The sequence below is a fragment of the Odontesthes bonariensis genome, chromosome 22 (assembly GCF_027942865.1).
Source record: "Odontesthes bonariensis isolate fOdoBon6 chromosome 22, fOdoBon6.hap1, whole genome shotgun sequence".
Lineage (NCBI taxonomy): Eukaryota > Metazoa > Chordata > Actinopteri > Atheriniformes > Atherinopsidae > Odontesthes > Odontesthes bonariensis.
The window spans coordinates 2,336,138-2,346,975 of NC_134527.1; the positions used below are offsets into that span (position 1 = coordinate 2,336,138).

Below are 10,838 nucleotides of genomic sequence, written 5' to 3' on the forward strand. Positions count from 1 at the left end.
AATAAGTGTCACTCTGGCTCTGTGAGCGTTGATGTCCGTATTATCAATCACGTAAATCACAGAGGACGCTCGGCCTTCTCTCTCCAGCAGCACCGATTACCTTCTGACCTCTAAAATCTGCCGTTGAACTCCCAGATCTGTCTGATTAGACTCGTGATTATACTTACACATTCGCTTTTTAAATAATTGATTATTCCACCCCTACAGTTAGAAATTATAGATGGCGTTTGCTGTTTTACTCTAAAACCATCTCTAATACATGCTGCTCCATCTCTGAGATTCTTGATTGTGCCTTAAAAATCAGTGATTACACTTTGGCTGTTAAGTCTAAAAACCATCACCGAGATCACCCGGTTACACTCGCCTTTCTGTCCCAGAGGAGATGAGTTATTTAAGATATCAAATCAGCTTTCTGCATGATTACAGCTCGGTGCCTCCCAGGCAGTAAAGGTAGAGCAGCCCAAAATTGTACTCAAGTAAAAGTACTGTTACTTCAGAATAATATGACTCAAGTAAAAGTAAAAAGTATTCATCCAAATAATTACTTGAGTAAGAGTAAAAAAGTGCTCGGTGAAAAAACTACTCAAGTACTGAGTAACTGCTGAGTAACTTCTGATTTATTTTTTAACACAAGCATTCAATCAGACAGACAAAAATACTAAATAATCATCTTTAGGCAAATTAGAGTTCATCCAATTGATGAAACATATTAAAATCAATTCATTAATGACAAAATAGCTTAAATTAAAAATAATCCAGGTAAATTCAAGTACTTTAATAAAAAATAAGAGACTTAGGAAATGTTTAAAACATATGTAACCCATATGTAACCTAAAAAAACAAACATTCACCTATCCATGGGGGGAAAAACGAGTTTAGGAAACTTAGCGCTACATGTTTCCTCAAGTTAGATGTTGAGTTTCTGCTGAAATGTGCGTTTGTTTTGGTTGACACAGAAGACACATAATGTAGCTGCTGTTTCTCACTCTTTGTAAGGTAAACATGCTTTCAGTATGAGGCCTCGTCTGCGTCTTCATTTCCCACCGTTGGTTCTGACATTTTTCATCTGTTTCTTTGTTTGTTTGCTACGACTGCTAATGCTAAAGCTAACCCGTCCCGCCGCTGAGATCGAGTACGGTCACGTGACCAGACTGCACGGCTGCGTCTGATTGGTGGAACACAGTCAGGTGGTAGAGCCTTTGGCGGAAGTCTCTCTCTCTGTCAGAATAAAACATTAAAATGAGGCGTACGCGGGGGGATAAAAATAATGAGGCGTAGAATACCAAAGAGGTAAGAAGAGAAGTAACCAGCTCATTGTAGCCTAATGTAGCGGAGTAAGAGGACAGTTTCTGCTGCACACATCTACTCAAGGAAAAGGAAAAAGTATAGGGATTTAAAACTACTCCTAGAAGTAGAATGTTTTCAAAAACTCACTCAAGTAAATGTAACTCGTTACTACCCACCTCTGCTCCCAGTCTAAAAACAAACAAGTCTCTAAGAGTTCACCCAATGTTTGAATCGCCTCTTCTCGTCCAGGTGCGAGCCTTCCGAAGCCCCAGGTGAAGACGGCCTCTTTGGGTCAGGCCGGCAAAGCTCGCTCTCCACTGCTGCCCGTGTCGGTACCGACGGCGCCGGACTTACAGGAAGAAGGAGGAGCCAAGCCTGCCGAGGATTCAGCTACCAACGTAAGTCTGCACGAAGCCGGCGTTGCAGGAGGGGGCGCCGAGTTCGGCTCCTCCGTTTGGCCCTGGATGTGCTGGAGTAAATATTTAGCCTCAAATCCTGAAGTAAACATGATTAAAAACATGAAGAATAATCTGATGATAATGTTTAATCAGTTAAATCAACTTGCTTATTAATATTCTGGTACATTAGATCAAAGTTTTTATGAAATTAAACAGTCCACATTTATAATGTGGATGGGGGAGGATAGTCATTGAACTATAAGAAATCTAATCGCTTATATGACTGGAGCTTTGCTGATTTAACCCACAGTTGGTGGTAATGCGTCACTACCACCACTAGGTGGCAGTAATGCACAGAGCTGTTTGATGACTGCCATATAAACGTGCTTCAGGCTACATTACAACAAACCTGCGCTGTGAGTTTAGATGCTAATAGTGCTCCTGAGTGGAAATTCCTCTAAAAAAAACTCAAACAAAGACATTTAGAACAAAATAAAGAAAAAAGAAAGCCAGCAGGCAACTGTGTCCAGACATGTTTACGCTGTTTGGTTTGTTTGTTTGAGCGGCAAACTGTTGCAATGAGAAACTGTCCGTGAGCTCGTGTTTTATTGGTCATTCCAGGTTAGTGAGGTCACAGCCGTACACTTGAAGAAATCTGCATTTTTCTGGACGAATGTTGGCAGAAATGGTCACACAGCTCCTCCACGGAGCCTAATAGTTATTCCTTCCTGCTTCCTGCTTCGTCCTGTGGACGCTTACTCTACTTGCTCTCTACTTGCTTTGCTTATTTTATTGATTTTATGGAGATTTTTCCCCTTTTTTCCATGTGAGCCTACCTGCGATAGCTTCTGGACACTTATAAATCTCTGGGATTAAAGTTTTTTTTAACAGAAACAGCAACATTTCTTATAGTTCTTTATCTTCAGCGCTCCGTGTGCGTGGCCTACACACAGCTGAAGCCTGATTTACAGCGTCTGGGCACCTAGCACTGAGCTAAAGCTAAGTAGCCTGGAAAGGTGCTAACCGCTAGGCTAGCTAGCAGCAAGATGCCTCCCTTCTCCACAGATGACGACTGCAGAAGATTGCAGAACTGGAGACAGTTCATTGTAGGAACAGTTTCTGTCTTCAGTTTCTCCAAATTTGCTTCCATTTGATCAGTTATTTGGTTAAAGGGACAGTTCGCCTCTTTTGACATGAAGCTGTATGACATCCCATATCAGCAACATCATTTCTGAACATCTTCTTACCCCCTGCTGCGTCCTGTGAGCAGAGTTCCAGCCTCGTTTTGGTGTTGATGAAGGTAGTCCGGCTAGTTGGCTGGGGTTTAAAATTTAAAGCGTTTTGCTTCTCAGAACAATATGCGTTCAACAGAGTAATACATTTGCATCACAAAATGGTTCTCCAGGAAAAAGTCAGACCTTTCCTTTCCTTTTGTTTCCTTTCCTTTGCTTTTGTTTTGTTTCCTTTCCTTTCCTTTCCTTCTCTTTTCCTTTCCTTTCTTTTTGTTTCCTTTGCTTTTGTTTTGTTTCCTTTCCTTTCCTTCTCTTTTCCTTTCCTTTCCTTTTGTTTCCTTTCCTTTCCTTTTTGTTTATGTGCTGTGCAGAGCGAGCAGTCCGCTGCTTCCGAGCAGCAAACAGCGTAACAGGCGCGGCTGTTGGCAGCAGGCAGTGATACGAAGGGAGAGAAAATAGGGCCAAGAGATTGTGAGGTCTGACTTTTTCCTGGAGAACCATTTTGTGATGCAAATGTATTACTCTGTTGAACACATATTGTTTTGAGAAGCAAAACGCTTTATTTTTTAAACCCCAGCCAACTAGCCAGACTACCTTCATCAACACCAAAACTCAGCTGGAACTCTGCTCACAGGACGCAGCAGGGGGTAAGAAGATGTTCAGAAATGATGTTGCTAATATGGGATGTCACACAGCTTCATGTCAAAAGAGGTGAACTATCCCTTTAACGGGGAAACGCCCGTTAAGAGCAGAACACCCATTGCTTCAGTCCACCATGTCAGATGAGAGTCTGAGATACGCTCAGACTTTGTGTAATTTACAGCAACGCGTAGAGACGAGCCATTAATCCTCATCGGACAGAATGCTGCTGATGTTTTCACCAAGTCTGCAACAGTTAATTCTGCTCGTTTTCCTGAGAAACAGAGTTGTAACGTCCTTCCATCTGAGGCTGTTTCTCAGAGTCCTTCCAGAAGGTGTCACCTTGTCTCCCATTGGAAGCACATCAATCAGCGACTGCATTAAAATCACTCACAGGGGAAGTAAATAACCGATCCTCCTGTTGCGATGACAGCTGCCGACTGCTGGGAAATATTACCCGAACGATCCGTTCTGGATGTTCAGGAGCAGAAAAACGTCTCTACGACACTGACACGAACCAGACTGTTAGATGCTGCTGGTGTACAGCAGTTAAATCCTGAGGTGGGCAGAGCAGCTAAAAAATGTGCTCAAGTAAAAGTAAAAAGTATTCATCCGAATAATTACTTGAGTAAGAGTAAAAAAGTGCTCAGTGAAAAAACTACTCAAGTACTGAGTAACTGTTGAGTAACGTCTGATTTATTTGTTAACACAAGCATTCAATCAGACAGACAAAAATACTAAATAATCATCTTTAGGCAAATTACAGTTCATCCAATTGATAAAATAAATTAAAATTAATTAATTAATTACAAAATAGCTTAAATTAAAAATAATCCAGGTAAATTCAAGAAGTTCAATAAAAAATAAAAGAGACTTAAGAAATGTTTAAAACATATGTAACCCATATGTAACCTAAAAAACAAACATTCACCTATCCATGGGGAAAAACGAGTTTAGGAAACTTAGCGCTACATGTTTCCTCAAGTTAGATGTTGAGTTTCTGCTGAAATGTGCGTTTGTTTTGGTTGCCACAGAAGACACATAATGTAGCTGCTGTTTCTCACTCTTTGTAAGGTAAACATGCTTTCAGTATGAGGCCTCGTCTGCGTCTTCATTTCCCACCGTTGGTTCTGACATTTTTCATCTGTTTCTTTCTTTGTTTGCTACGACTGCTAATGCTAAAGCTAACCCGTCCCGCCGCTGAGATCGAGTACGGTCACGTGACCAGACTGCACGGCTGCGTCTGATTGGTGGAACACAGTCAGGTGGTAGAGCCTTTGGCGGAAGTCTCTCTCTCTGTCAGAATAAAACATTAAAATGAGGCGTACGCGGGGGGATAAAAATAATGAGGCGTAGAATACCAAAGAGGTAAGAAGAAAAGTAACCAGCTCATTGTAGCCTAATGTAGCGGAGTAAGAGGACAGTTTCTGCTGCACACATCTACTCAAGGAAAAGGAAAAAGTATAGAGATTTAAAACTACTCCTAGAAGTATAATGTTTTCAAAAACTTACTCAAATAAATGTAACTCATTACTACCCACCTATAACCCAACGCTTTGACAATTTGGTCCAAAGCCACAGAAAACTTTAATGCTCGGGCATCTACTACACGTCTTTAACTTCTTGTTGTCAGGTGATCTGATTTATTAATTGGCTAAATATTGGACAGATGTTCAACCATAAATCTGTTCCCTGTACCCAGTTAATCCGGTTCAGTGTCACAGGGGGACTGGAGCCAAACACCTTCTCTGAAAAACTCTTATTTTGTCAGGTCAATCTGAACCAGCCTGTATGAATAAGACCCCTCTGACCCCTGTAACTCAGATTATTTAGCTCTGCTTTATAATCTATCCCCACGTCACACTTACTTTATCTTGTGGCTGGATACAGATGTTTCTCAGTGAGAGATTTACCCATCTCTTAGTCCCTATTCATATTTAATCAGACGTAATGGCGCTTTGTAATTTAATGAATAACTAAGTAGAAATGAGGAAGAGGTTCCTTCAAACACAGAGAGAGCTTCGTGTTTGAAGTTAAACTGCCTTGTTATTGTCCCCAAAATCCCCCCAAAACATGGAGAAAACGGGGTTATTAAAGTTTGAGTCGTACAGTAAAGAGAAACAGCTGCGAGGAACGCTCACGGACGCACGCTTACATGCAGCCAGCGCTGGTACCACACCTGTTTCCTTCCCCCGAGTGTGTCAGTGGCCTTTCAGCTGTGGAATAAAACACAGTTCATTAGTGAGGGAAACCGAAGAGAGGGGGGGAGAAAGGGCTGGAAGAGGAAGAGAAGAAGAGACGAGATGAGGGGGGGAGAGAGAAAGCGATGAAAAGGTGGAGGAAAAGTTAACAAAAAGAGGAAGGAAGGGGATGTACAGCTGTGTGTGTTAAAGAGATGGATGAGAGAGACCAGAGGGAGGATGCAGGAAAGAAGAAGAAGAAGAAGAGTGAGAAAGGTGTAGAGAATTATAAAAAGAACAGAAAAGGATGCAGGCGATGAAAGAGAGACGGAGGAGAAGAAGAGGAGAGGGCAGAAATCAGCAGAAAGTCGAGATGATCAAGTAAAAAATCTGAAGAAAGTGTGAGGAAAGAAGAAAATGGAGACGAGACAGAGAGAGTGGGGGAAGAGTGGAGGGATGGAGAGGGAGAATATGGGGGAGTCGGCTGTAATGGATGGAGAGACTGTCTGATGGAAACAGAAGAGGAGGACAAGACAAACGACAGAAGATGATGTGGAGCGATGTCGGACGCGGGGACTTGTTAAATATTCATGCGTGATTCAATGACAATAGGACAGAAGGAGGTGTCGCCACGGCAACCGGAGGAGAGGAGGGGACGAGAAAAAGGAAAGATGGAACGGGGTGGAAAAGGGGTAATGAGGGGGAAGTGGAGAGCCGCGAGGCATCGCCGTGGGAACTTAAGGAGAAGAAGGGATGCTGGAGGAGAAAAGAGGAGGGAGGGGGGAGGCGGTTGCCACAACAACGGGAGGAGAGGGGGATGCTTTGGGGTGAGACAGGAAGAAGAGATGAGGAGGATGAGAGGGATCAGCAGCATAACCGAGGAGGACGAGAGGAGAAAATGAGATGGAGGGATGGGGAGAGGGAGGAGATGTTAAAGGTCAGCAGGTCCGTCTCTGGAATCGATCTGGTCTTTTCCCATCAGCCCCCTGGCCTGTCCATCAGACGCACGGTCACATTATCGGACCGCCACGCAGGCTGAATAAATCATGAACGTACAGCATAAATGTGCATTTATAAAATAGATGTGGGACTCTGTCCCTTCATCTCTGATCAGGTTGTTGTTGTATTTCAGCCCGTCGGTTTAAATCTGAAACAGTCGGAAACCGTTTCCTGAGAGTGAGCTGAAGCTGTGAACACGTTTCAACCCTTTATTTAGAGTATTTCTTTTTAAAAATGACTTAAATCTGCTGTCAAAGCTGCATCTGAGTCACTTGTTTGCTCTTTTTCTCGTGCTGCATGTAACAGGAACTCCCTGTTTGATGGCTGAAAGTAGGTTAGGGCTGTTTGTCAAAGAGTTTATAGAAAACTTACAGAATAATATCAGCCACACAATGAAAGAACAATTTGTCTTCTGTGGGATCAGTGTGTGAGAGCCCATTGATTCCTCTTCAACGACACACCAAACTGTCTCATGCATGATCCACATCAGTCTCACCCAAAGCAGAACGAAGGATTTGGGTTTTTCAGCCAATACAGACCGACAGTCTTCATTTTTCTATCTCAGCACTTAGTTTCACTCACTGACTGAAAAGCTTAAGAACGAACTTCACCAGCTCAGCCAGGAACAGCCCACCCAGACCTAAAGTCATTTTTAAGATCATTACTTCCATCAACTTTGTTGCTCAAATGTTAAGAACTGAACTTCTTAAGGATGAAGAAGGGAAGGATTCCATGCCAGAGTTTCATTCAGAGCCGTATCTTCCTGATAAAAGCTAATCGTTAATGTCTCATACAGCAGAAGACCTTTAAATGCTGCTTTGTGTTCGGTTTGTTCCACGACACCAAGGCTGTGTTCCAAACCGCATACTTCTCCTACTACTCATACTAACTTTCTGAGTTAGTATGCCAGTTTGAGTAAGTGAGAAGTTCCCGGATGCATACTAGATTCTCCGAAATGTTGGGTATGCATCATGAGGTTACTACTCATACTCAAACTACCCAAGATGCAACGTAACGTGACGTCGCCGATCGTCATTTCCTGTCAAAACGGCAGTTTCAAGCTAGCTACAACGAGGGTAGGTTCACTTCCTGTTTTCAAAACAAAAGCACCAATTGTATGGTAATGGCTTTCCCTATGATAAAAGGCAACGGGTATTTTATTTTGTGAAAATAACAGGAAGTGCATTGCTCACTGCGGCTAGCTTTAGTAGCGCCGAATTCGTGGGAACAAAATTATAAACAGCCGGTATTTTGTCAGGTTTTCAACACGTTGGGGATCTAAACGACTACTTTCTCTCCTGAAAATGTTTCAAATGTTGCTAAAGTTTACAGAGTTTAGAGCTTAAGGGAAATCAGCTTCAGGCCGGCTGATTTCGGCTCGGGCAGGAGCGAAATGCATTGTGGGTAAATGCTCTGCATACTGTCTGATCGATGAGTATGTAGTATGCAGTATGCAGTGTGTAGTATGCAGTATGGAAGTATGCAGTATGTAGTATGCGGTTTGGAACACAGCCCATGGCTGTTTCCACCTCCCTGTTTCCCTCGGCTCTCCCTGATCTCTCCGGAGCAGCCGGACAGTAAGCCTCAGTTATCTCTGTGGTGTGAAACGGAGGTTAAACGCGCTCTGCTCACTCTGTTCTGTGGGATTATAGGAGTGTGAATCCAGGTCAGCGGGCCGACAGTGATGGCAGGATATCATAAAGATCCACAGACGCTGTGTGCCACCGATAAAGCATTTAGGACCCTGTGAAACTCTTGTTTTGGGTCAGTAAATGAGATGAGGTCGCAGGTTTTTCTCACAACTTTCTGATACTCTGTAATGATTTTTACAGAAGCCTTTTAGTCCGTGTAAAGTGGGAATTCCGGCTCTTGGATGAGCTTTTACGGTCTCCCTCTGAATGCCAGCAGGAGGTCCAAAGGTCAGCGGATGCGTATTATAAATATAAAAACAGCTTTTCAGGTGCTGTTTGTTCCTTTCACTCCCTGTAATGTGAATCTCCGCAGTCATTGTGTCACCTGAAAGCCAGACTGAGGAGGTTAAAGCTGCAATACACTGAACCCAACGATAAAAAGAGGCCTTTTTAAAGATTCTGACCTCATTCCGGCCGTTATTTTAGCCAACATCTGTGATAATCTGTTATAAATTATGTCTGAAGAGAGAGGCAGCAGCCAGATTAAAGAGTAAAGGAAGCTCATAGAGGACAAATACATATTGCACAGGCCCAGAGTGTAACAACATGAAATGTATTTTCAATAAATTCATCAGGACAGGCAGACAAACTGCATCTTTCAGCCAAATTCTTGGACATTTATTTAAAAAAAAAAAGTATTAATGAGCTTCTATTAATGTATTAATGGCCTTCTTTAAACTGAAAATAACACGTGAATATGCTAGATCAACTAAAGTATAGCAGATTTAAACGGTAAGAGTCGTGTATCAGGATGAAATAAACTAGTAAAAGACCACAGAGACATACAAGATGCAACCAGAAGTGTTCACAACACTGGAAAAAAATCAAAGTCTTACCAAGTCTATTTGTCTCATTTCTAGTCAAAATATCTCATTACACTTAATATAAGACACAACTGCCTAACAAGTTCTATTTCAGCCAGATATAGGGACTTATTTTAATACAATACATCTGGAATATCTTATTAAATGAAAAAGTCTTGAAAAAATATTGTTTTGAGTCACATATCATATGAAACAAGCTTTTTTTTTTGACATTTGAAGAGGTTTTTAAGCTAATTTCAAGATCACTTTTATCTCAAAAGTCCTAAATATCACATTTTATTTCAAGAAATCTGGACAAGCCGATTTTCACTAGTTCCATTGGCAGATTTTTTTTTGCTTATTTCAAGCAAAAAGATCTTGTACTTGTTGTTTGTTTACTTATTTTTGGAGGGGTATTTTTTCCAGTGCACTGCTTATAGTAGTTGTAATCTGTCCCTGGTTCTGTCCGTTTCTGTTATAAACGGCTTCTGCTGGCAGATCGACTGCTTATGAACCGTTCTTATTTGACTCAACATGTTTTAAATAGAGGCTTTATAGAAATCTATGCATGGCTGCAGGGTGTGTTGAGTTGCCCCGTGGCAGAAAGCTGTCAGAAGTTAATCCAGCATGACTGTGGGGGTCATGCTAAAAGCTTCAACTTAAATTATTGGAGTTTTAAATCTGGACCAGTGGGTTCAGACCTCTCTGCAGGAAATAGATCTGAAGCTGAACTAAAAACAGTTTCCGAGCTGAAAAGCTCAAGTGTTACTTATGATTAACCTGTAGCTGAATTAGGGTTTTTATTTCGAGCCGTTAAGGTTTTAAACTGTCTGTTTATTTGATGACCGTGGGACATATCAAGAATTAAATAATTCAACAGTTATCAGAATCAGAAAAGATTTTATTGAGAAGTAATTTTCACATCACGAGGAATTTGGCCTGGTCTGTTTGGAGCAATAAAAAAAAAAAAATTATATATATAAATAGAATAAAGTAATAAAATGTAAAAAAATAAAAAATATATGTACAAAGTATTAGTATTATGCTACAGAAGCAACTGCATTTGAATTAGAAATATTAATCTCATCTTGCTAAGGGTCGAATCTTCACTTTTTCAACACAATATCAGTTGTTTTCCCAATAAAACATTGGGATCATGAACACTTTGAAGTTCAAACATCTGTCTGAAAGTAGAAAACGTCGGAGTTACTGTAAATGCTGCAGACAGGTGAGGCACATGCTAATGTTAGCTTGGCGTAAAAGCACGTTACGTTAGATAAGTTGCTACAAAAGTAGAAGAAACCGGCAAGCAAAGCCATCATAAGAGGACAGTCGTGACCCAAAATAATCTGAGAAGTGTTTGAAAGTATTTAAGATTTTACTTAATGAATGGTAGAAACAAACCAATGTGTGACGCTACCTGCTAGCTTACCACCCAGGTTACTCGGCTACAGCTGGCAGCGTGTCGGGGACTTTATTAAAGAAAGTAAAAACCTCATCATCGACGAGGCAGAATGCAAACAAATGTGCTCCATAAGTTCTGTTTGGGAGAAAAAGTTTCAAGATCTTATGAGGGAACATGGCACAAAGCTGTATGACACCACATAAG

General features: G+C 41.4%; 1 protein-coding gene across 1 annotated transcript in view; it reads left to right on the top strand.

The window, feature by feature from the left end:
• Positions 1 to 10,838, top strand: part of dcc (DCC netrin 1 receptor) — a 368,701-nt gene that overhangs the window by 345,232 nt on the left and 12,631 nt on the right. The window contains exon 28 of the mRNA XM_075455474.1: positions 1,537 to 1,685. Coding sequence (XP_075311589.1) covers positions 1,537 to 1,685 — 149 coding nt within the window. The remainder of the gene's footprint in view (positions 1 to 1,536; positions 1,686 to 10,838) is intronic.